This window comes from Trichosurus vulpecula, chromosome 1 (genome assembly GCF_011100635.1).
Source record: "Trichosurus vulpecula isolate mTriVul1 chromosome 1, mTriVul1.pri, whole genome shotgun sequence".
NCBI classification, from domain to species: domain Eukaryota; kingdom Metazoa; phylum Chordata; class Mammalia; order Diprotodontia; family Phalangeridae; genus Trichosurus; species Trichosurus vulpecula.
In genome coordinates this window covers 475,683,623-475,711,304 of record NC_050573.1, presented here as the reverse complement: position 1 = coordinate 475,711,304, position 27,682 = coordinate 475,683,623, and the positions used below count along the sequence as shown (strand labels likewise).

Genomic DNA, 27,682 nt, shown 5'->3' with positions numbered 1-27,682 from the left:
TGATTTAGAACATTTTTTTTCGTATGCCTATAGATAGCTTTGATTTGTTCATCTGAAAACTGCTTATTGGCAGTTTTGCTTAATTGCTTAATGGCCTTTGACCATTTATCAGTTAGGGAAAGACATATTCTTATAAATTTGACTAAGTTCTCTACATATATAAGAAATGACATCTTATCACAGAAACTTGCTATAAATGTTTTTACAGTTATGACTATTGTGTATTTCCCTCCATCCTATTTTATCCCATTTATCCTGTCCATCTTGAAAAGAGTTTTGCTTCTGTCTACCATCTCCCCCAATCAGCCCCCTCTTACATCAGCCACTTCCTCTTCTCTTATCCTCTTCCCCTCCTAAAGGGTAAGATGGATTTCTAAACCTGAGTGTGTTAGTTATTCCCTCTTTGAGACAATTCTGATAAGAGTAAGCTTCAAGCATTTTCCCCACACCCCATATTGCCCATATTTCTCTCCACCGTAAAAGCAATTTTGTACCTCTTTTACATGAAATTATTTACCCCATTCTACCTTTTCCTCCCTCTTCTCCCAGTGCATTCCTCTTTCTCATCCTTTAATCATGTTTTTTTAAGATATCATCCTATCATAATCAACTCACACCCATGCCCTCTGTCTATGTATACTCCTTCTAACTGACCTAATAATGATAAAACTTTTAGGAGTTATAAGAATCAGGAATGTGTGAATGTCCTATATTTCATTAAATTTCCATTTTTTTTGTCCCTGAAGAATGGTATTCAGTTTTGCTGGGTAGGTGATTCTTGGTCGTAATCCCAGTTCCTTTGCCCCCAGAATATCATATTCCAAGCCTTCTGATACTTTAATGTAGAAGCTGCTAAATATTGTGTAATCCTGACTGTGGCTTCATGATATATAAAGTGTTTCTTTCTGACTGGTTGTAATATTTTCTTCTTGGCCTGAGAGTTCTGGAATTTGGCCATAATATTCCTGGGAGTTTTCATTTTGGAATCTCTTTCAGGAGGTGATCAGTGGATTTTTTCAGTTGTCTATTTTACCCTTTGGTTCTAGGATATCAAGTCAGTTTTTCTTGACAATTTCTTGAATGATGATGTCTAAGTGCTCTTTTTGGTCATGGCTTTCAGGTAGTCCAATAATTCTTAAATTATCTCTCCTGGATCTATTTTTGGGTCAGTTGTTTTTCGCAGTGAAATACTTCATATTTCCTTCTATTTTTTAATTCTTCAGATTTTGTTTGTTTATTGATGCCTCATAGAGTCTTTGGCTTCCACTTACCAAGTTCTAATTTTTAAGAAATTATTTTCTTCAGTCAGCTTTTGTACCTCCATTTGTCCAATTCTACTTTTTAAGGTGTTCTTTTCTTCAGCAAATTTTTCTACTGATTTTTCCATTTGGCCTAGTCTGTTTTTTGGGGATTGTTTTCTTCAGGTTTTTTTTTTTGTGTGTGCCTCTTGGGCCAAGCTATTGACTCTTTTTTCATGATTTTCTTGCATTATTTTCATTTATTTCCCTAATTTTTCTTCTACCTCTATTATTTCATTTAAAAAATCATTTTGGAGCTCTTTCAGGAATTATTTTTGAGCCTGAAACCAATTATCGTTTTTCTTTGAGGCTTTGGATGTAGCAGTTTTGACTTTGTTGTCTTCTACTGAGTTTGTGTTTTGTTGTTTCGTGTAACCATAGTAGCATTCTATGATCAGGTTATTATTTTTGTTGCTGTTGCTTGCTCATTTTCCCAGCCTGTTTCTTCACTTGTAATTTTTTGTTAAAGCTGGGCTTTGCTCCCATGGCAGAGGAGGTAAACTTCAGGTTTTTTTATACAGTTATTTTTTTTTTTTTTTGTGAGCTAGTTCTGGGGATTTGTAAGTGTCAGTTCTTCCAAGGTGGTACGATTTAAGGAGAAATCTGTTTATTACTCTCCTGGCCCACAAATATTCTTTTTTTTGCCCTGGAACTGTGACCAAAGCCCCTACTCCCCTACAGCCACAAGCTCTGTTCTGCTAGTGCTCCTCCTTGCCCTAGGACTGCATATGGGCAATGCAACAGGGTCCTGCACCCTGTGCCAGCAGAGTCCCTAAATCTCTTTCTTACAAGTTGTCTGATCTCCTTACCAGAGCTCTGGAAGTCAATGTTGCCAATTCAGTTGCCCTCAAGGGTAACTGCTGCTATCTTGCTGGGTTGTTGCCTGCATGGAACTGTGCTCTAGTCTTACTGGGTGTGCTTTCCTGTGAACCTTCTTAGTTGTCTTGGGCTGGAAAATTTGTCCTGTCCTTTTGTGGGTTCTGCCACTCTAGAATTCATTTTGAGGAGTTATTTTAAAGTTGTTTGGGGTGGAATTTGGGAGAGCTGAGGTGAGTCCTTGCCTTTTCTCTGCCATCTTGACTCTGCCCTGAGACTTCATCATCTTAAAAAAGACCTAAAGGGATACATATGCTTTAAAATGTTAGCAGGAGAGGGTTTGTTCTGCATATCATTATAATATCATAATTATTCAGTGTTCTGGGTGTTGCCTGACTCAGACCAATCTGTTGGTTCAGCTTTCAAACTGGAATGAATAACATACTTGTAGACCATCTAATATTTAACAAAAGCAGGTTACTTAAGAGTAGTGTGGAAAGGATATTCATCAAAGATGTAGTATGGATTCATTTGGCTATAGTTCCCTTTTCTCTGCTTTTGCCAAGGCAATATACCTAGTGACAAGCATATATTAAATATAGATTATCCCCTTAGGTCACCAGGGGAAATTTTTAAAGAAAAAGAAAAAAAAAAGAAAAGGGAGCACATACCCCAAAGAAAGACCAGCCTATTTTGATAAAGGAAGAAAACAACATCCAAAAAATACGTTCATTTCATAGAGAAAACATTTATTTGTGGGCAGAGATAATTTTCACATTTTCATGTTTCAGTATCCTAAAGTGCAATGCGCTCCAACAGCCAAAAATCAACCGTTGTATCTAGTATCCAACAAATTAATTAAAGAAAATCATAGTGTGGCTCCTTCCCTACTGGTGAGGAGCTAGGCTTTTGTCCTTAGGTGACCAGAGGTTATGTTAATATACACTATTTAGTTTTAGTTCCTTGGACCAATGAATTCTTAGATAGTTTGATTGACTTTTATGGGAGGGGACCAAAAAAAAAAACCCACACCAAAACCCTAGCTTAGCTTACACATAGGGACTTTAGAAGATTTTGCTTCTTCCACATTCTGCCTCTTGGTAGCAATGTCTTAAAGCTCTTCTGAGACATTTCAATCATTTAAATGACTTTAGGGCCATTACTGGATATTCCTATCCTGGTGGGTGTGAGAAGTCAATCTTGGAGAAGAAATTTAGTGCAAAAATATAAAGATAAAACCAAGGGATAAGAAATAGTATAATGGTTCCCTGAAGGCATATAGTCCAAGATGTCTGAATATGGAAAGATGAAGACCGAAACCATAGACTTCCACCTTACCCTTTTGAAAGGATGAAAGTCTGGATCTTAATAATCTGGTCCATGTTATATGTGGTGTATTAGCAGTTCACAACATGTAATGAAAAGAGCAGGGTAAGGAACATCAGGCCTACAGTAATAATAATGACTCTTCTGGCATAGTCTCTGATCCTCATCATGGATCTGGGCCATCTCTTTAAGGATGTTAGGTAAGAGGTCACTATCCTCTTGTATGCAGCCTATCTTGAAGTCTGAGTTAATATGGAAATTCACTTCATACCACTCAAGGAAGTGTTCCTCTGCCCACAAGCCAGTAACTTCCCCTCCCTAGAAGGCCGGGGAGTTTATACCAAATCTGGTGGAGAGGAAACTAAATCTTTAGCACTTTAAAGACCTCTGATGAAGGACTGTTCTCTTCTTCTTTGAGGATTGGGTAATTATGCAGAAAATGTCACCAATGATGGACCTGTCTGCACTTTTCTCTCTGATGCCTTCCTCTACCAGAAACGAGGGCTATTGTGGGTGCTTTGTTGCCTTTTAGGTCAAAGTGTCATTGATCCTGGTTTGTTTATCTACTCTCTTGATGTGGTAAGGAATGGCCATATGAGGTAACCATGGCAATCCCAAAGGGTTCTGGCCAAACTGGTAAGAGCATAGGTTTCTCTTCCTATCCTCTCTGTTCAGAAACAACTTCTGCTTTCCAATTAGCTCTATTAGATCTCTTGAACTTGACTGGGCTCCAGCTAAGGATGCCCATCTTAGGATTGGTATTTGTTTACCTATGTTCAGGGAAAGAGGGAGAAAAACAGAAGAGGTGGCCAGAGACTCATCTAGGCCAGTGCATATGCTGTAGTGTCCATATATAAATGATTGGTATTTCTGATGGTGTCAGGGAGGACACCTTGAAAGGCATCCACCTGCTGCCCAGTCTTCCAGAGGTCCTCACCTACCCCTCACTGTGAGGAGAGAGAGAGAGAGAGAGACAGAGAGACAGAGAGAGAGAGAGACAGAGAGAAACTGAGAGTTATATGCCATACATTTCAGAGTGAGAACAGAATTTTTTTTTTTAAGTCATAGACTCTTTTGGCAATTTGAACCTATGGACCATTTTTCTGAATACAGTTTTTAAAGTTATAAAATAAAATACTTAATACTACAAAAGAAACTAATTATATTGAATTACACTACTTAAAATATTTTTAAAATTCAAGTTTATAGACCTAGCTTAATGAACTCTTGTTTTAAATTGAACAATCCTACAGTAGTCCAATGGGGTAAGTGGGTAGAGGGGACCAAGCAACTACCTAGTGTTCGCTTCATCATCTTAAAGCACTAAGTCCTTTAGCTCTAAGTCTACCACATTGCCCAAAGTTCTGTGAACCATAGAGAGGAGTTTGCCCACATTATACCCTCCCTGCTATCCTTAGCAAATCAACTTTTGGAATATTTTTCCATATCCCTTAACTCTGGAAAATTCTCTGGGTCTAGAAACATTACAGCCACTGGATGCGAATCTCTGATGTGAGGGCATCTGATCACCAAGGATTCCCTTTCATCCTCATTACCCTTCCCCAGCTTGAACCACAAGGCCATTGAGATCCTTCTTCAAACCAATGCTAAGTGCTCTGGGCCTGGTTGAAATCCATTGAGTTTGCTTGATCAAGTTCAGAATTGAAATAAAATTAGAGCATCTAACATTTAGCAATAGGTTTACTTAAAATAGTATGGAAAGTGCATTCCCAAGAATAGAGCGTTGATTCAGATGGTGCCTCCTCCGCTTCAGCTCTTCTTCCTTCACAATGGCTAAAGTGGTATACCTGGTCAGAAGCATGCTTCAGATCTGAAGAAACCCCTGACTCCTCACCTAGGCTTTTGTACTTAGGTAATGAGGAAGCTTTGTCAATTTTTCAAATCCCATGGACCAATTAAGTCTCAAGGGCAATTTGATTATCTTTTATGGGAAAGCTAGGGGCAGGAAGCTTCTCAGATCTTTCTCTTTACAGGATACTTATACATTACCTAAAATGGTAGAGCAATTAAGATAGTCTAAGAACAAATTTTTTTTTGCTATGTTAAAAAATTGTGCTGTGCTTAAGAAATTTATAGATGTATCTGAAATGAACCCTAGTAATATAAAGCCTCAGGATAGGATCAACGAAGACCTCTTGAGAGACCTCAAAAGGTAGGCTGTGGAGATTTTCAAGCAAGAAATGGCCAGGCCTTTTGTTTGATTCTATGTATCTGCCAACTGACACATCCTTTTCAGGAGCAATGGTAGTGTCGATATGACTATTGTTCCCAGAACAGGAAGTATAAAGGAGGAAAAAGGAGAATACTTATAGTGAAAGGTCAGATGGCAAGTTGGCCTGGGTCACCTGTTGGATAGAAATGTGATCTGGTCTGATTCTTGGTAGGTATAGTGGGTTGGGTGAGTTTGTACTCGCTAATCAAGTCAGTATGGTAGCAGCAAGTCCTGGAGTAGTAGATGGTACTTGAACATTTGGGAGTTTATGCTATCCCTTAAAAACATAGGGAAAGGCTCTCCTCTGCTTCTGAGGATAAGAGGTAAAGAGCTGAAAGGTAAAACTGGGTAAGGTAAGGAGTGGTTAAACAGACAAGAGGAGACCCAGGAAGGAGTGTTGGTTAAGTAGAGGGAGGAGGAAGCATTGGGGGGTGGGGGAGGTGGGAAATGCAATTTGTGGAGATGGGATCAAAAGTAATTGAAAGGACAAGTAGGATAGGACTGATAAATGTCAACCAGATGCAGGTGCTTGGCATGTATCATCTCTCAACTGTGCAGCCTTAGCTTTTAAAAGTCCCTATGAAACTGGGGGTACAAGGGATCGAAAAGTGCCCTCTAGATTTGCCACCACTGAACCACTGCAAATCTTAGCAGACTGTCCTACAGTTAGATCCAGAGGCAGTTGATCCCCAGTGTGTTATCATTTCACCCTCAAAACCATGCCAGTATTTTTGGCTTTTATCTTGTTAAGAAAAACATCTTATATGTAGTCTCCCTTGCTCCATTTCCAATCCCCAATTCATGAATCAATCTATCGGCATTTATTAAGTGCCTACTTTATGCCAGGCACTGTGCTAAACACTGGACTCCAAAAGTGAACAAAGCAAGTGTTCAATCTATTACTAATGGACAGGCATTTAGTAGCTCTGACTGATCTTAACCCAATGAAGCACTTAGCCATAGTGTATACAAGGAAGTGTAGTCTTAGAGTCAGGAGATGTCGGTTCTGGTTCTGCCTCTGACACTTGTAAGTCCCAGCTTCCCAGGGGCCCAGGCAACTCTCTAAGATACAGATTATAAAGGCATTGTTGTATACATAGAGGGAGTGTTTTGAGAGGATTTAATTACAGGTTTCATATAAAGATAGAGCTAGAGAGTGGATCTGTGATTTCACAGGTATTGGGAAAGGTGAGGAAACTCCCCTCAACAAGCACTGGCACTAATGTGATGAAGTCTAGCCAAGCTGCTAAGTGATTACAGGCTCAAGCCTACTGAGAAATGTTGTGTATTTGTGTTCATACCATCTCTTCAACTTAGGCGGTTGCTCAGAGTACTGGGCCTTGACTTGCACAGGATGCCGCAGTCAATGTGTGTCAGAGGCCAGGTTGTTCTGGCTTTGAGACAGCTATCTAACTGCTACACCAGGCTTCCTCTCTGCATGAAAAGCAAGTTTAGGATGAAATAGGACAGAATTAGATAAGATGGGAAAGAGGAAAAGAATCAAAATGGCATAAAATTGCACTGCTTATTCATTAATTTAGATAAAGACACCTCTACCTGCAAGAAAAAAAATACAACACTTGAAGGGTTAATATTTTTATTTTATTGTTGCTAATTTAGTCAGTGCAAATGTGCTAATTGCCATTTTCATCAATGAATAGTTTTTTTTAATGAAATCTTAAATTTGAAATTTTTTTTTCCTTTTGGAAAATCCACCAGTCTAATAAAGAGAGGTTTAATCATATAATTTTCTATTCTAGTATTTCTACTGTGGAATCTGTCTCAGCAAACTAATTTTATGCTAGTTGTAGTGAACTGGAGGGCGACCACTGTCTCCTTCTGTTTTATGAGAATTGTAAAGAAGGCTTTGGTGTCTCTCAACTTTTTCCATTTAAAATGTTAAAAAAAATTGAATTTTCTCAGTGTTATTTTATTTTATTATTATGTAGTATTTCTCAATAATCTTGAGACTGTTTGTAACCATTTAGACTCGTGGCCAGATCTTATCACATTAGTGCGGCCCCGCTCTAGTGAGTGGTTGGGCAAACACATTAATAGTAACAAAATGTCTTTATTAAAGGAACACTGGCCTGACTTAAAACAAACATAAAAATCCCTTTTCTTTGAAGTCATGAAATCAGCACTTCTTTATGGTTTCCTGAAATGTTTTCTTGATTTAATGACATCTTTAAAGTTTAAAAAGAATTAGGGCTGTGGTGAGGTTATGATAGGTAGGTTAAAACCTTATACCTGAGTTAAGTAAATTATTGGTAAAACTATATTTCTTTTTTTTTTCATTTTATTATGAAATATATAAGTAAACTTGGGATCTGTATCCACAAATCTTCCCCTTTCCAACTTTTCTATTACTGTCAAGGCCAGTACTATTTTCCCAGTTACCTAGCTTTGCAACTTTATCAGCATCCTAATCTCTTGACTCACATTTACCCCACATATACAATATGTTGTTAAATCTTGCCTTTAAAAAAAACCAAAACACTTTTATGACATCTCTCTTATGTCCTTTTCTCTCCACTCGTATAGCCACTGTCTTTGTATAGGCTTTCATCATTTCTCCGTTTTAGTTTTCAGTAGTCTTCGAGCTGCTATAGTGCAGTCATTCTAGCTTTGTTGGTGTTTTCTCACATGTGATCAACAGTATCCAATTTGTGAAAAGGTGGAGAATGGTAAGGATCAACAAAAGGGCGTTAGGTTTGGCAATCTAGAAATCACTGGTAATTTTAGATGGAGCAGTTTCACTTGAATGATAAGATAGAAATTCAAATTGCAGAGTTTGGAAGAGGGTAAGAAAAATGGAGATGCTTAATGTATATGGCTTTCTCAAGGAGTTTGGCTGAGACAGGGAGCTACAGTATGATAGCTAGTGGGAGATCATATGTGATCAAGTTAGTTTATTTTTAAAGGGTTGGCTGTGCTTATACATAGACATTACATTTCTCCATATTTAATTTCTTCTTATATTAAACCCAATTCTCTAGCACATCAGGCTCTTTGGGGCCCTGCCTCTTTTCTCCAGCACGTGAGCTCTCTCTCTTGTTTCTGTGTAATCTATAAATCTGCTAAGCATGCCATGTGTTTACATCACTGATAAAAATGTTAAAGTGCAAAAGGCCAAGCAGCATTCTTTGGGGGTGTTCCCCCATTCTTTGAATCTGTCCTCTATTCGATCATTTCCAAATCCACCTTGGATTCTTTTGTAATATTTATATCTCCCATATTTTTTCATGTGATTACTATGATATCATTTACCAAATACTTTGCTACAATTTAAATAAACTGAATTTTAGTTTGGTCATCTAGATAGCAAAGTAGATAGAGCAACAGGCCTGGAGTCAGCAAGACCTGGTTTCAAATGTGGCCTTACCAGCTGTGTGACCCTGGGCAAGCTGCTTATCCCCCATTTGCCTTAGTTTCCTCATCTGTAAAAATGGTGATAATAATAGCTAGCACTTATCTCCTTACTGTAGTTGTCAGGATCAAATGAGTTAGCAACTGTCAAGCATTTAGCACAGTATCTGTTACATAATTGCTATAAAATGTTAGCTACTAAACTGTTAACTACCTACTACTACTACTGCCACTGTTGCTAAACTCTGTCTATGCACCTTCCTGTCCTACTAGTTTAGCTACTCAGTCAAAAAAAGAAAATAAACACGACCTATTGTTGAAGAAGCTGTAATGCTTCTTTGTAAATCCATTTATTTTGTTAAATATTCACTTTATCACAAATTTAATGATATATTCTAGTATTTTCACAGGAATAAAAATCAAGCTCATCAGCCTATATACGTTGCAGACTATCATTTTCTTTCTCTAAAAATTGGTATATTTTTATTTCTCACGCAATCTTAATATTCTCGTCACTTTTCTTTTCCAAATCATGAGTGATTGATTTGGTATAAAGATGATCTTTCATGTTTATAAGTTAACCTAGTCTGTAATTTTTTTTAATGTTGCAAATATTTTTAAAAATACATTTTCAATCATCTTTTCAAGTTTTCAAAGCTATTTTTGTTCACGATATTCGCAGGCATACTACAACTGTTCCTGTATTGGGAGGACAAAACAAATGATGTCTTCTGCAGAAAGTTTGAACTTCGAAGCCAAAGCTGGGAAATGTGAAACCCGCTGTACAAAGTTGCCTCTATTTCTTGGTCTTTTCTTCACTATCGTTGTTTTTACCTTTATGTCTGGTGCTCCAGTTACCGTAGCTATTCTTCGGTATGTATTTTTTCTTCATCTTTGCACCCTGTATGAAGTTTTTCCTGAACGCTGAAACCATCTTAATGTTAAATATGCATGTGAGGAAATAAGTGAATTTCTGTCTGTTAAAATCAGGTGGAAGGAGGGGCAGCTAGGTGGTGCAGTGAGTAGAGCACCGGCCCTGGAGTCAGGAGGACCTGAGTTCAAATCTGGCCTCAGACACTTGACACATGTACTAGCTGTGTGACCTTGGGCAAGTTACTTAACCCAAATTGCCCTGCCAAAAAGCAAAAAAAAAAAATCAGGAGGAAGGAAAAACATGTTGCCCCCATTGCACCTCTGCTATAACACCACCCAGAACCAGAAAAAACATGGGACGGCTAAGGGCTGGACCTCACACTCCACCCCTGCCGCCAATCAGCACCCCTTCCTCCTGTTGCTGTCACACGCCTTGACTAGCACACCTGCCAAGTCTTGGGTAACTGCCATTCAGCTTGCAAGATCAGTACTGTGTTGGCTCTTCTGGTGGGGGGTAAGGTGGGGTAGGGTGGTACTTTTAGGGGAGTTAATGATAGTCATGAAGGCAAAAGCTGCTGGATGAGCAATGGCTGCTGCTGCCGCCTTTATAGTGTGTCTCCTATCCCATCTATGGTGTTTACTAATTATCATCAGTTTAAGTCACTTGGAACACAAAGATAAAAATACAATGTCTTCCCTCAAGACACTTACAGAGAATCATAGATCCCAAGGTAGAAGAGATTTTTGAAGGTCACCTAGTCCTGGGCCCCCCAGCCCTCCTACAAAGATAGAATCTGAGACACGGCTAGATGAAATTATTTGCCCAGGGACACATAGATGTGAAAGGCAGATACTGTATTCAAGAACAGGCCCTCTGACTCTGAATCTTGCCTTCTATCTGGGGGATAACACTGCCCCTTTGTTATTTTCTATTGTGCCCTTGCAGACCTTACTCTGTTGTGACGCAGTGGAAGGATGACTGGATTTTGAGTCAGAGCACCAGGATTTGAATCTTGGCTCTCTCACTTAGTACTTATGTAGGTACTTGGGCAAGTCACTGGCGTTCTTGGCCTCATTTTTCTAATCTCTAAAAAAAGGAGTTGTGGGAGTGTGGGGGTGGGATAAGGGTGGAGTAGATGACCTTTAGGGTCCCCTTTACTCTCTGAATTTAAAATCTCTTTTATGTACTGAAATTCATCTTTCTCTTAAGTTTATTTCTTGGCACTCAGGATAATTACTTCTCATACCCTTTAACACACAGGACTGTTTGGCTCCCCATTGCTACTTCAGATGCTCCTTCTGCCATCATCACACAGCATCCAACTCTCAATTTTTAAAATTCACTCTATCCTGTCAGAGGGTAGTAAACATATTTTTAACTTTTTTTTTTTTGAAACAACATTCGATTTAGACTTTTGGATAATTTTTAGATTTCAGAGGCTTTTGAATCATGGTGTATAATAATGATTATAATTAATAGCTTTATGAAATTTGAAAATGTTTATAGAATGGAGAAAATTTGGAGGGTAAAATATTTCAAGTATAGACAGTCAACATTATCTTAGGCAGAGTATAAACAAACAATATGTTTAACATGTTTCCAATTTTCCTTTTTTTGATGATCTCAACAGCTTTTAAGAAATTGACAATGCTGTTGCCTTGTGGAAATAATGGCCATGAAAATGAAATATGGCAATATATCTGTAGGCTCTTTTAAAAATTGATTTTGTAAATGTAAATTATTAAATCTGAATCAAAGAGTAAGTACTAATTTCTTATCTGTTTTAGTCCGGATGTGTCAAAATGGAAATCAATTCATGTTCATTTTCACTTCTTTTTTTTTAAAGTATCCAATTTGACATGAAGAAAATAATTCACATGAGTAAAAGTGATGTTGAATTTAAAGAGTAATTTCTGTTTACCGTATATAATTATTACTTACAAATATTCTTATGATATTTATCATTGACTGTTATTTTTAGGTGTGTAAATAACCATCAACGCTCTCTAGCCCTTGGTGTACAGTTTGCTTTGGTCCGATTATTGGGTAAGCATATTTTTAATTCTTTGGAAGGTCACTAAGATGTTAGTTATGTTAGACACTAAGGAAAAAATTAACCAAAGAAACTATATAGTAAAAATAAATAATTTTGGACAATTGAAGGTTTCATAACAAAATTCAAGAATTAGCATTAAGGATATAAAATATCAGAATATTAAAATAATTTTACTACTAACTGATAAATCTAAAACTAGTCTAAAACAATTTTGAGAAATGTTCATGTATGTGTACCAATATACTACTTTTATGTGATACAGTTAAAGGAAACATAAGAAAACTATGGATTAATTGAATATGATGAAAAAAAAATTAGCCTTAAATGACATTTTAAAGCTATTTACATACAATTTTAACTATTCAAGAGCAGAACATGGACTACTTTAATTCCCTTTCTAATAATTCTTTCCTTTGTACAATGGTAGCTAGATCTGGGTTGAACAAAAGAGGATCTTGTGGATATGGAAAAGGTAGCTGATTTTTTATTTTTTATTTTTAGAGAGTCACAGGGTGATGTAGTTGATAAGAGATCTGGCTTTGAAGTCCAGAGGAACTGGGTTCAAGTCCTGCCTCTGACACTCACTGGCTATGTGAACCTGCACAAGTCACCTATCCCCTCAGAGTTCTAGACAACTCTCTAAAACTCTTTAAGTTACAGATCAAGTGCTGAACACTGCTAGAGGGAGTTTCTTCACATGACAATTCTGTTTAGGGGTGGGGAACCTGCTGCCTTGAGGCCACATGTTGTCCTTTAGGTCCTCAAGTATGGCCCTTTGGATCCAAACTTCACAGAACAAATCCCCTTAATAAAAGGATTTGTTCTGTAAAATTTGGACTCAGTTAAAAGGCTTCACCCAAGGATCTAGAGGGCCACATGTGGCCTTGAGGCCTCAGGTTGTCCATTCTTGCACCAGTGAAACATATGTTATCCCTATTCTGTTTCTATTTGAAATTAGTACAGTTGAAGTGTAGAAGGATCTACATGTAAGATTGACACAAGAAAAAGAGAAAAATAGTGCTAAAAGTTTGTTAGAGGCATTATAAGGAGACATCTAGATATGTGAAACTACCTAGGTGACACTAATCCAGCTCCAGGTTATAAATACATAACATCTATTGAGACATTAGTGCCCCCTAGGGGCTGCTAAAAGGTTGGTTGTTTCATGATGTTGGGAGATGGGACCCACGCAAGTGTGGTTGGTGGACTCTTGTGTGTATATATGTGTGTGTGTGTGTGTGTGTGTGTGTGTGTTTAAAGTATATATAATTAATGTTATATGTACACATACAAACAGAAAAAATTAATTATTGATTATAGTTTATATCTATTCTTCATATATAATTATACCACATTTAGGTACAATTCCTGGACCAATTGTATTTGGCTCTGCAATAGACAGTTCTTGTACGCTTTGGGAAATTAACCAATGTGGAATTAGAGGAGCTTGCTGGATATATGACAACACCAGAATGGCCTTCATGCTAGTAGGAATAAGTAAGTAATGATATCTTCGAACATAAAGTAAATTGGTTTGTTTGGGGCGATTATGAATTATCAACTTCCAATGCGATATTGTTTATAGTAAAAATAGAGCATCAATAGGTTTTAATATAAAACAGATCTTAGAGTATACAGACATGCTCATCAGTTTCTGATCGCTGCCAAAGTTGTATTGTGTATTTTAATAGACCTAGCAAGAACATATTGTTTCCTAAGTACTAGAGATACTATTAAATATATTCTTGCCTATGGAGATTTGAAGACTTATCTTAATATGTAGAGGAGTACGAAAACGAGGAATATTTTATTTAGTGAACCATAACACCCTGATTAAAATATCAGAAAAGGTCAAGATGTGATTTTGTAATAGAGCTATCAATGTGCCCTGACCTAGGAAGATACATTTGTCAGTTAAAATCAGAAATTCATAACTTTAAAAGATCATAAAGGGCCTGACTCAACTATTGGTTAATGATGAGCTTGCACATTAATTGAGAATAGATTAGAATAAATGTCATGGATCCAAAGACTGTTAGAGCATCAAGGAACTTCAAGAGATCTTTTAGTTTAATGTTTGATGGTTTTGTTTCATGGAAGCTTGGCATCCCTTATGGCAAGAATATGGGTTCTGTGAAGGGAAAAATCAAAATGAACCAAACTCTTCAAATTTAATATGACATTGTATACATGTGGCAATTTTTAAAATATGAAAATCAGAATAATTGCCTCTATTTCAGTCCACAGTTTCCTCAGTCCACCATCTTCCTCTCTCTTTGCCCCACCTGCCATGGTTAGAAAATCCACTTTATTATTAGAATTTAGAATACAAGTCAGGGATACAATTAGAATACAATTATGAAATGGTTGATTTTACAGGGAAATTATTTTATCCCTATATTTCTATTATTGTGGGTTTAAAGATATGCGGTGAAATTGAATATGTCTTAAGGCATTCATTAGTGAAAGATATTTACTTTAGGAGGGAAAGTGGAGTATTTTTGTTAGAAGAATATATTTCTGTCAGATATGGATTTAAACATTGCAAACTGATCTCCAACAAGCCAAAGTGAACCCATTTTGCCTTGTAGGTTAGCACATTGATTCTGTCATATTTTATTCTCAACCTATAGAATCTTAAAAGGGAGGTTCTATGGTTCCCAGCTTGAAAGACTTTTCAATGATAATGTTAGTGGCTGAGGCACCCAGTGTTTCTCTTTTCTTCTAGATGACTTGGAATGGAGGTCCTAGTTTCTGGTCTTTACACAATGTCTGTTGTTAACAGCCATTTGAAAGCTCATCAAATCCAAATGTGTAAAAGTGGTCTGTCATTTAATTTTTTTTCACCTATTCCCCAAAATTATATGACTAGAAAGTGGGTTAAGTAAAAGGCTTTAGATTATATCAGCCAGGTCTCCCTTACCTCAAGGAGCTCATGCCCAAAGCAGGGAGAAATAATTTTCTTGAAGGAAAAATAATTTTCAAGGGACTCTTTGAAAATTAATATTAATCCCAAATCAGGGATTATTATAGTCAAAAACAGTATCCAAAATTGAAAATCCACAGTTTTAAATAATCATTAGCAACTAGTTAGTGATAAACAGCAATAGAAACCAACAATAATTAATACAAATAATTTAATCCCAGTCAATAATCCATAATTAGTATACAATGTTTAATTGTCAATGACTAATAATTAGTGACAGTTATATTAATTATTCAAAATTAATGGCATATAATCCACCCTTTTTGGCACGTGTGCAATTCCTTTTTTGAAAATTTATTTTCAATTCATGAAACAAAACAAGCATTTCTGTAAAACAGTACAATAAAAAAAGATGATTGCACATGAAACTGCAAATCTACCATGTAAAACTTGCTGTTCCCTCCAAAGATACGACAAAGTTATCTTGTAAATTTCTTTTTTTTCCTCCCCCCCAGAGAAGGCTATTTTTAGACACTTATATGTATATATGTGTGTGTATATATATATATATATATATATATATGTGTATGTGTGTATATATATATATATATATATATATATACACATATAATTATTCTATACATGCTTGTATTACCACTTCTTTCTCTGCGTGCAGATAGCATCTTCATGTGTCCTTTATTTTTAATTTGTGTACTTATAATAGTCAAAATAATTTAGTTGCTCAAAGTCATTCTGAAAACAATATTACTGTTATCATATACAATGTTTTCTTGGCTCTACTCACCTTGCTCTTCATCATTTTGTGCAAATGTCTCCACGCCTTTCTAAGATCATTGAGCTCATCATTTCTTATAGCACAGTAGTATTTCATCACAACCCTACACCACAACTTGTTCAGCCATTCCACTATTGATGGGGATCCTTGCAATTTCCAGTTCTTAGCCACCACAAAGAGATTCAAAATTATTATTACTATTTGTGAATTTCCTGCCATCTTATTTTTACTCACTATTTCCTTTCTCAGCCCACTCCCACACTTCACTTAGCCCTCCAAGAGTCCTCCCCTATTCCTTCTCAATCTCAATCCACATACCCTTCCACAAGTCCTCTCCATTCTCTCCTCCCACCCTCCTAAATTCCAATCCATGCACCCCTCTAAAATCCCTCCTCCATTCTGTCCCCCAGTTTTCTTACCCGTCTAATATGACTTCTACACAGTGACCTGTTCTAGTATCCTGTCTCTCTCTTCCTCATCCCTCTGGCAAGGCACCAACAGTTGGTCAGAGAGTTGCCATGCCATCTCTACCAGTTGATTTATGTAGTTCGAGCGTCTGAGGCTCTAGCAGGAAGGTGTCGTGGGGGTGGTGTTCAGCTCTATTTCAAGCCCAAACAGATGTCCTACCCATTTCTCTCTGTGCTCCTCTCCTCCAGAAATCTCTTGTAGCACCTGGCTACTCCAATGGCTACTCCATTTTGGTATCCCTCTCTGACTTTTCCACCAGCCCCCAGGAAGCTCATTATTGTGAAAACCTCACCATCCTGCAGGATTCCATCTGTCTTTTGTACTCTACCTTATCACCACTCATTGTTCCTCTGATCTATGGATTGAACCATGAAATTTTGAAGGTCCATTTACAGTTGTACATTTTTACAAAAAAAAATCTTATTCAAACACTTTTGAAACATCATGTGGTATATAGGCCCAGAATCTCTAGAATACAAAAAATAATATTTTTCTCCATTTAACAAATATAATTTGGTCACATTAGGGAAAGTTCAATTTTATTGTTTCAGAAAAATGAGGACAATCAAAGGGGCTAGTTACTTCTAATAATCACTTGAACACAATAAAGCAATGAATGAATGAGTTTAAAAAGAATTTCTTAAGCATTATGTGCCAGGCTCTGTGGTAGGTGATTCCAAAGAAAAGCAATCTCAACATTATCTCTTAACCTCCAGGAGCTTATATTCCAGATAGGTGAAGGCAGCACATATAAGTGACCAAGGCTTTGTAAAGTGTGGGCAGGGCAGTCTGAAGTTATTGCTTTCTCTTTTAAGAACTCATTTAGCATAATTAAAAACAATCCACCGTTCTACTCTGAACAAAAATACTTTCTTCATCCTGAGGAAACATGATAAAGAAAGAAATTTGTCTGTCACATAAGAGCTAAGTAGAGAAATTCTATATTTTATTTTTCCAACTCTTATAGTTATGTGAGAAATCTGAGTAAAATTTTGAAACTTTTAAAAATTTCTCTTTTGTCCAGTGAAAAGAATCCATTCTGAAATCAACCTGAAGATATATAATACCTTTACATGTTTTGTAAACCTGACTTCCAAGAACTTTAATTTATTCGAGGCTAAATTGCTCATGGTTCAGGTATTATCTCATGCAATAATTTTTAATTTCTTTTTGTTTATTTTTCAAAGCAGTAATATCTCAGAAGAGATGGGGAAGAGAGAACCTTCCTCCGCTCAAATTCTTCTGTTTTCTACTCTTGACCCTAAGTGGACTAGTTTAGGAGATTAACAGTTGCTCAGATTGAGCTTTAAACTGTAGACATTCAGAAATACCTTCTTCCTTAAAAAGCTAGAATTGACACCTAAAAGTTACAACAAGTAATTTAGTTAATGTTTATAAAGCTGTATATGTGCAAGGAGACACTGGTAGCACAAGTATTTTTTAGGGAAAGGGGCAGTTCTTTGTTTTCTAGGTTGCTCAGGCTGAGGTAAGAAAGATTTGTGCTGAGATAAGGCTCCCCTTTCAGTTTATCATATATTAACAGACCCAGATAAAAATACAACAAAACCTTCCTCAACTTTCCTCACACACTTATACATCAAGAAAACAAAAGAAGCATTTTCATGGTTTCACACATGAGCATTCTACAATAAAAGAAATCAAGATTTCAATCTAGCTGTGCTTTTTTCTTAAGTGTATAATCATATCCATTTAAATCTCAAGAGAATAGTATTTCATGTGGCTACTGGATTTCCCTCATTGGAACTTACTAAATAGAACTGTTCCCTTCACAGACACATATTGGAAAGAAAAACAAGGAACATAGGGGCACATTTTTTAGAGGGAGTGGGAGATTCAGCCCCTCTGTAAGCAAGACAGCTCAGCTAAGGAAAGGTTTCATTACTAAACAGCCCTCTTCACTGGGAAGCCAGCAACTCTAACTCTGAGGACAGACAGAGAAATTCTAATCCACCCACTACAGTTAGTGGAGATAATAAAACAGATTTCTTAAGGAATCCCAGACTCTTGCCAACCAGACTTAGAATAGAAGCTGGATAGCAGGAATAAAGGATTCACTGCTCTGAAAAAACAAATACAAAAACACAAAGAAGCTAAGCCTCAGCCTTGGTAAGATGTGGGCTCTACCAGTAACAACTCTTTCCCAGGCTTCTAATGGAAATTTAAAAGGAATCAGGAAGGAGAGAGCAGGAGAACGAAGTAGGCAATCATTTTTTCCCCTAGTTCTATGTTTATTGTTGTTGAATCGTTTTCAGTCATGTCTGACTTTTCATGACCCCATTTGGGATTTTCTTGGCAAAGATAACTGGAGTGGTTTGCCATTTCCTTCTCCAGCTCATTTTACGGATGAGGAATTGAGTCACACAGTTGCTGACTCTGGTCCTCCTGACTCTAGGTCCCACTCTTTATCCACCGTGCCACTTAGATTGCCCATTTTGTGTTTGATACGTCACATTTCTGATACTATACTTTTAGGGATATCCCATGCCATCCTGCATATCTAGTTGTGGACCAGAATTTATGTAAATATTTTACCTTGGTTTTCTTGAGAGTCTTATCATCAGGTTTGCTTGACTGGAGATTAAATAAAAGTGAGTAGCCAAACTGAAAGGAAAAGAAAATTATGAGTGCAATAAGGAAGATTGCTGGCTGGTAATGAACCCTTAGCTTCTTAGGATACATACTGGGTTTCTGTATTATTTTAGGCTCACTTAGAGTACACAGACATTCTGCTGCATTAAAGAAATAGAGTGAAGTATTTGAGGCTTGGAGTCGTAGGAGTTGCTAAATGTCAAGTTTGTTCCTATGAGAAATTCTTTTTTTTCTTGGTGGTTGGGTTTATCAAAATTCTTTGTATTGGCAGGAAATCTCTAAGATGGTGGGGAAAATAGGAACATTTTTGTTCATCCTGTTATGAGGAGGGAAGTGGAGTACTCATTTTACAGGCAGAAAGAGGTTAGGTGACTTGATAGGTAATAGCAGAGCTGAAAATAAAACTCAGGTCTCTTGATGCCCATGATATTTACATGACACCACAGTAATTATAAGTCAGGCAAAGGATCTGTGTTTTTCCTAGCAAGCTCCCAGTGTGGGGAAACCCTTATTACTATTTGTGTCTGAACTTATCATGATATGAGAGTTGTGTCAATCTAGTAAGTAACTGAATCACAAAAGCAGTGGAATCAGTGTCTGAATAAATTGAGCATCAAACATCTTATAAAGATCTTTTAATCAGAGAACTTAATCAGGTGTTCAAAATGTCCATCCCCCTGCCCCCACCCCCTTTTTTCCATTTGCCTTTTCTTTATTCTGTCACTGACAGAGAAGCTTATGGATGATGCTTTGCTCTCATTTCTAGGCTTATAATTATTGTGAGAAATAATGTTTCCTGAAAATAATAGTATAGTTGAAAGTTTTAAAAAAAATTATCCAGTTAAATATGGAAACTCTATAATGTCACTGATGCCTTTTGAATAATATATCTTTAAAATTTAGTAGAATGATACAATAGGCAATCATTGTCTGTGATTACTCATATTTGATTATATTAGAGATGGAACCATGTCTCCACATACCAAATGTTACATATTATTTATACCTTCTATATAATAGCTAGCATACTGAAGAAGTAAGAGAGTGGTGGAAGGGTAAAGAGGGGAAAGGTTGTTAGTTCTGTTCACAAACATTGATTTTAATTAGGTTATATTCTTTAGAAAATAAAAATATAGTAACTTGGTTTAGTGCTTCCTTAATTCTGTTCTCTTAGTTATTTCTTTTCTACTTTTAACCTTTTTATACATATCATACTGCTGCCATGTTAGGTAATGGAATTACTTTGTAACAGATAAGATGGAAGAAACTTATTATCAATTTAAGGATACTGTTATTATTAAAAAATGAAAAATCTCTAGAAAATCATAATGTAAAAGATGAGATCACTAATCTTTTGAGTATGAGGTTTTATGTTTAAAATAATTAAAATGTGATGATGTAGAAATTAAGTTATTGCTGAAATTGTCTATTGTGTCATTTTGTTCATTCAGTAAGTACCTATTGCATACCACTGTGTGGCTAACATGTTTATTTTTAATTTCAATTCAATGAACGTTTATAAAGGTCCTACTATGTAAAAGGAACTATGCTAAGTGTTGTGGATGTAAAACATGGGCAAAAACTAAGTAATCCCTCCCCTCCAAGAAGTTATATTCTACAGGCTTGTGGGGGAAGAGAAACAACATACATAACTACAAAGTATATGCTGGGGAAGCATACTGAAAACCTCCCTTTTAGTTTCTTTAGAAATATTAAGCTGTAATATTTCTGTGGTCTAAAAAAAATAACCCTTTCCAGATTCCTGTTTGAAGGTGGGTTAGGTGGAGGACAAAAGGCTTAGAGAAATGTATTAAGGAGAATAACCAAGACTTAGAACTAAGTGCACCTCCTGTCTTGTTAATGATATTGCCTACCTGGGGCGATTGGACAATAAATCGATCCATCGAAGGTCTATCTCCTCTTCCACATTCTCTGATGGGGATATGACCCATTTCTATTGATCACAGGGAGGAATTCTCTTTGTTTACTCTTAGAGAACACTGGAGGAAGTTGTCAGTTATATAATGCTGCAATAAATATCATTTTGAAAAGTTAACTCAAAATTGCATTTTTACATGCTGTGATTTTTCTTGTTTAAGAGTCCTAAAAATGTTACTTCAAATTATCTTGGGGTAGGAAGAGGTATGTTGGAGGGTATGGAGAACCATGCTGTTTTGGACCTCTTTCTCTCTCTGTCTTTCAGCCAGAGATAGCTTGACTATTAGATTAATGCTAAATTAAGTAAAATTGTTTCTGTCAGACTTGTACCTAAAACAGAGAGCACAATATTACTTTTTTTTCCTCTTTTAAAATACGAAGTTATATGAAGTAATCCCAAGAGGAAGAGAATGGGGAATCAGAAAAGGCTGCATGCAGGAGATTTAATTTGTACTGTGCTTTGAAAGAAGCTAAGGGATTTATGAGCCTCAGGTGAGAAAGGAGAGTATTCACAATACGGGAATTGTTTGTGCAAAGATACGTTTGACAGCCAGGGAGTTTCATATATAGACAACTAGCAGGGGAATTCGACTAGAATGGAGAATAAACAAAGAGAAATAAAGCCTAGAAAGGAAAGTGGGAACTAGATTGTGGAAGGCTTTTAAATTCCAGGATGAGTATTTTGTGTTTTGTCTCAGACAAGTAAGGAGCTGTCAGTCTTTTTGAGTTGGAGGTTGGAGTTATATGATGGTGAGATCTGACCTTTAGGAATTTCATTTTAGTAGTTCTATGGAAGATAGCTCTGTGAGGTCAAAGACTGGAGACCAAGAAACCAATTAGGAGGCACTTAGCATAGTAGATGCTTAATATATGTTTATTGATTGCAGTAGTCTAGTTTAGCAGTGTGTATCAGCAAGGTAATAATCACAATATAGATGATAATTGTCAAAATGCCTATGTGGATCTGTATCACAAAATATATGAGATTCTCCACATAGGAGGTAGAAGTAAACCATTTATTCAGACACCAAAGAAACAGATCCTGAAACCAAAAAGTCTGTAGCATCACAGCAGAAAACCATTTCGTCCCACAACCTTCCACCCCCTGCTGGGGCCTTGCTGCCAACAAGCAAACTTATAGCACAGCTATTACACATCTGCTCTGTTCCCCTCAGCTCTAACTGTAGTAACTGCTCTCTCAGCATTTCCTGTGACACAATTCCCCTTTGCTCTAAGCAAGCTCCTCCCACCGAACATGACTTAGGCTTCCTGTGACGTAAACAGGTCGCATGGCCTATTAATGGGTGGGAAAGATCTTCAAATCTAAATTGCTATTACATAGTGTTGGCCTGAACTACGATAGTAGCTATCCTATAAATGAGAAGGGGAAAGATGCAAGAGATGTTGTGGCAATAGGATTACCCAGACTTGGTAACTGATTAGATATTTATAAGTTGTATATAAAAATCTAAACTTTTTTAAATTAAGTTTTGTGAAGGAAGGGCTAGTTAACACAATGGCTGGCAGAATCTATATCCAAAAAGACATCAGCAGTCTAGTGTTGGATTGAATCTACAAGATAAAATTTAATAGGAATAATTATGAAACTTTATACTTGAGTTTGAAAAATAAACCTGACAAGCATAAAAGCAGAAGAGGAGGGGCTGGATTGTAGTTTGTCTAAAAAAAAAATCTGAAGGTTTTACTGATCTACAAACTCAAAATTGTTTGTTTTATGGCAGACAAGACAAATAATAGGCTTCATTAACAAAGGTATGTTGTTCAGAACTAGGATAATGTTTGTTCATCCTGCTTTTCTTTTTTTCTGCTCAGAATGTATCTAGAATCTTATTCATTTTTTATTGCCACATTTTAGAAAGGATATTGAAAAGGGCAGACAACCCAGAGGAGGGGAGCTGAAAGTTGTAATGGTCCCTAACGTCCATGCTAGAGGATAAGTTGAAGGAAATGGTGATGTTTGGTCTAAGTAAGAAGGGATTTAGTGGAGATATAATAGCTGAAGAGGATCTGAAGATTCTTTTTTGGAAGATGGATTTGACTTGCTTTGCCTAGATCCAGAAGTCAGGAATAGGATGGCTAAGGGGAATTTGCAAAAGAGTGAAATGAAGAAAAACTTCCAAGTAATTAGAGCAGCTCAAAAGTACGGTGGGCTACTTTGGGAGGTAGTGCATTCCCTCTCACTGAAGGTCCTCGGATGAAAGCTGGATATCATAATTGGAACTTGTATTTGGGTATAATTTAGAGTAGGTGGCCTCTTGAGATCCTTGCTACCTATGAGAATCCGTGATTCTTTGAATTGTATCAAATATGCTTTGATTTCCCACATTCACAAGTGGAAGCCTAGATGTTGAATTTGATATCTTTATGTAGGAACTTTTCCCCACTAAATCTGAAAGGATTTTTCATTGAAAATCACAAATCTTAAAAAAAAATAAAATTTATATTTGATATCAATAGAGGTGCCAGGATTTATATTTTATATTAAGTATGACTTTTTTTTTATATTTGCACATGTAGCAAACTATAGTGTATAAGCTAGACATTGGTCCAAACGATATTTACTTTTTTTCTATGCAAACATAATACATATCAACATACTAAGAAATAATTGTGATAACCCATTCTTCCACTTATTCAGGAGGCTTTGGAGGTTAGGTTCATTTAGTTGTATTGGGCAAAATTTGAGACCTAGGCCAAATATGCTAGTAGTTATAGAGTGCCTACAAAGTGTTTGGTGCATAGTAGTTGCTTTATTAGAATTTGCATAAAAACTTGTTACTATTTCTTTTGATGCATAAAATGTATTTCACCTAAAAAACTCATAATGGAAAAAAATAACTTTTTTAACTACTAAAATCCTTGATTACTTATAGTGAGTACATTTGTGTTCTAAGTTACTAAAACCTGTGGTTTTATTTTTGTGTTTCTTTTCAGGTATTGGTTGTAAAACATTAACTATACTCTTCAATACCCTTGCACTCTTCTTGTACAAGCCTCCTCCTTCTGGCACGAATGTCACATTCCAGAGTGAGAATGTAGTCGTGGCTTCTGTCCCAGGAGAACCTGATTACTGCAAAACAAGACATGATGGATAAAAGAGAAAACAAGAGAACATTCAATAGCAGACAACTAGTTTTTTTTTAAGAATTGTAAATTGCCATTGCAGCATTATCCACATCAAATGGAAAAATCATACTTTTGGTATGGTCAAAAGATTTAACAACTGAATTCAATTTTCAGGTGTTTATGAATATTTACTTTTGCAGCTTCAAAAGTAAGGAAGCAGATACTTGTGTTTTTAAATTTCACTGAAAAGCTCCAAAACTCAGAGCATGAAAGTTATATATTTGTTTTTCATTTTCAGGTGCCTGAAATTCCAAACTAAACATAAAAACAAAGACAATCTGTTTAAACTAAATTCCAGGGGCAGCTAGGTGGTGCATTGAGTAGAGCACCTGCCCTGGAGTCAGGAGGACCTGAGTTCAAATCTGGCCTCAGACACTTCATGTACTTACTAGCTGTGTGACCTTGGGCAAGTCACTTAACCCCAATTGCCCTGCCTTCCACCCTCAAAAAAATAGAATAAACTAAATTCCAAACTAAACATTATAAACAAAGGTAATTAACACTGTTAGCACTGGACTAGTAAAATATTAATCGATTTTATAAGAGCTACAGACATTTCAATTTCTCTGATAGCTTAAAAAAGTCAAAACTAGTTATTATTATTTATTAACTAATTTCAGTATGTCAAAGATTATTCAAAGGCATATTCAAAATTTTCAGGTAGTTGTAGCATTATTTTTAAATAGGCCCAGGACTGCATTGATTATGTAGGAGACAAGATTAGAAGAACATATTTTATTTCAAGTTTTCCTACTTTTATCCTAGATACCCTTTTATCAAAACAAACTACTGGATTGTGAGTCATTTTAAAATTGTGCTTTATCTATTTTTTTGTATGTATGTTTGCCTTCACTTTAAAAGTATTCCTGAAGAGATACCTACTGATATTCCTAATGACATTGGAATATATTTAAACTATTTTTTCCCCTCATTATCTCCTTCCCAAACAACCCTCAAAATAGTGCCTATAACTTTTACCACAAATCTTTACCTGTAGCAAGTATCCATTAAATAGGTTGCTTATGGATGAAATATTAAAAATTCTATTTTTAACACACTTTGAAAATGTGATTAAAAGTAAAAATTTTTCACTGACAAGACAAAACTGTACAGTAAGACCTTATGTGGCTGAAACAGGCTTTCAGGAGCCTCAGTCATTTAGAACATAGGATTAAGACTTTTTTCAGAATCAGAGAAAATAATACAAAGCCCATGTACAAACTCCATAATTGAGATGTAGAGCCAATTTCAGTACCTTTTATGGTGCCTACTGACTAAGAATTATGTGTACAATAATACTACTGATTAGTAACTTTTATTATCTAGCAGTCTCTACTACCTTTTGCTTTTTAGGAAACCATACTGTACAGCAGTGGTGTCAAAACTTAAATAGAATGGATCCTGTGGATCATGTCTTGATTTAGAAAACCAGAAATTAACATTATCTATATTGCATTATATTTTAATTTATTTTGTTTAACATTTCCCAATTACATTTTAATCTGGTTCCAGTCAGACTCAGAAAGCCCACAAGATCTGTTTGACACCTTTGATGTGCAGTATTCTAATAGCAGTGAGCGGAGAACTTGTAGAGCCGAACACTGTCAGCCATGGAACTGTGGAGTGATACATGCAGAGAGTGTAAGTAAGATAGGACCAGGGGAACTAGTCATATGCTGCAATAGGGAATTAACAGTATTGAGAGTCTGCAAGTAGGCTATCTTAAAGTCCACTAACTACTCTGGAATCCAGGATAATACACAGATCAAATGTGAGACTAGAACCAAGATTCAAAAACCGGACAGATAAGCAGAAATTAAATTTAAAAAAATTAAAATTAATTAATGTAATTAAATATATGGAGATGCCAGAGAGTAGTAAGCAGAAGGTTAGGAACCAGGAAGGCAAACCAAAGTCAGGTCACATTTAACTATTTGAGGACCAGAAAACAGTGGAGGATGGAAGGGAGAGAAAAGAACTTGGATACCAAACAGGATGTAGATTTACAGGAACCAAAGTGCCAGGACAAAGGAAGCTAGAAAACAAACATGAGGCCTAAGTACCAAAGAGACTTTGAATCTGAGGCAAATGCCAAAATGCCATTCTTTATTGCCTACTGGAGTGGAGAGCACTTAGTACATCTAAGGTAGAAAGAAGCATGGGGATAGTTGCACCTGCTTGAGAGGAAGGACATAGGTGGAAAATAAGAACAGATCTTGATAGAAATTCTGAGAGAAATATGAATGACATCAGGAAAGGGGGCAAAAGAGTGATTTAAAAACAACAGCAAAAAAACCAGAAAAACTGTAAATGTCCAGAAGTCTGAGATCATTTGTTGGAGGGGCAAATGTCACTATATACCTCAGTAGTTTAGTAGGGCATCACTGTCCTGTATCATAGTTCATTAACTGATCTTCATAATGAAGACACTGAGTCCACAGTATATATTGTCTCAGAAAGCAAGGAAATAGTGTATTTTAGAAACCCAAAATGTTTTTCTTGCACTTCTACCCAACACACGCATACACACACACAAAGAATGTTTAAAAGAGAAAGCTTAAGTTATTTGGAAAGTTCGTTTATGTGAAACACTTCATTCCTCAGTGATGTTAGATGAATGCAGTGTTAATACTCAGATGAGTCTTTGATCTCCTGAATTCAGGAGTTGCAAATTGCAAGCTGTGAATTACATTTAAAAGGAAAATTTTTCTCACTATTTATATGAAACTTTAATATAGAAGTTGCCCTCTTGTTATTTTTGAATATAATTGTGCAGTATTGGATTGCTTAGACTTTTGAGTACTGAGATTATGTTTATAATATATGAAGTAAAATTAATACGTATAAAGTATGCACAATTATGATAGCTATGCAAATAATATAAAACTATAAATATTTGAGAAGTCAACTTTTAAAATATATTACAGATTAAGATACTAGAATATTGATATGTTGATCAATTAAGCAGGGGTATATTGTAGGGCTATTTAAAATCAACTATTTAAATTTCTTACTTTTGTCTACTTGAAATCGACATTATTAAAATTTAACCAAGCTGCTTTATAAATATAAATTTATTTTTTTACAAAGGAAAATATTCTTTTTACTTGGGAAAGCATTTGACATATTCAATGATTTTTGATATATTAGCAAATGTATTAAACTTAATAAATACTACACTTGCTTTAGAATTCACTGGAAGAATCAATAAACATAGTTATTGACAAAATTTTAAAAAAGAGTTCCATCTTATAGTTAATTGAAAAAGATAGAATTGAGGTAAATTATCTTCATCAAACAATGGAACCATAAATAAGTAGTCACTTGTAGGGAAATACTTATTTTCAATGCACACCATATTTTAAATTTTCTTTATCAGAAAACTCAGTTTAATATTTGATACCAAGTGCATGTAAATTTGCAGAACATCTTTAAAAAACTACCAGTTTAGTTCTCATGATTCATTCCACTGGTCATAATTCTTCTCCACAACTTGACTAGTGTATAAATTAATTCAATGCGAAGTTATACATGGTAGTTATATGAGATTCCATGCCATCTTGGGGAGGGAGGGGGGAGGGAGGGGAGAAAATCTGGAAATCAAAATTATGTAGAACCGTGTGTGGTAAACTAAAAATAAAAAAATAAAAAAAAATAAAAAAAATAAAAAAATAAAAATGAGAGGAAAAAAAAACCTACCAGTTTAGAATGTAAGGACTTCATAATTGAACATGAAGGACTTCATATCAAAACCAGAGCTCATTAGCTTCCCCACTAAATCTTCCCAATCTCAAAACTTCCTATTTCGATTGAATGTACCAACAT

General features: G+C 36.0%; 1 protein-coding gene across 1 annotated transcript in view; it reads left to right on the top strand.

Moving 5' to 3' along the window:
* Positions 1–23,826, top strand: part of LOC118833991 (solute carrier organic anion transporter family member 4C1-like) — a 116,031-nt gene extending 92,205 nt beyond the window's left edge. The window contains exons 10-13 of the mRNA XM_036741431.1: positions 9,725–9,915; positions 11,898–11,962; positions 13,332–13,469; positions 23,666–23,826. Coding sequence (XP_036597326.1) covers positions 9,725–9,915; positions 11,898–11,962; positions 13,332–13,469; positions 23,666–23,826 — 555 coding nt within the window. The remainder of the gene's footprint in view (positions 1–9,724; positions 9,916–11,897; positions 11,963–13,331; positions 13,470–23,665) is intronic.
* The last annotated feature ends 3,856 nt before the right edge of the window (positions 23,827–27,682 follow it).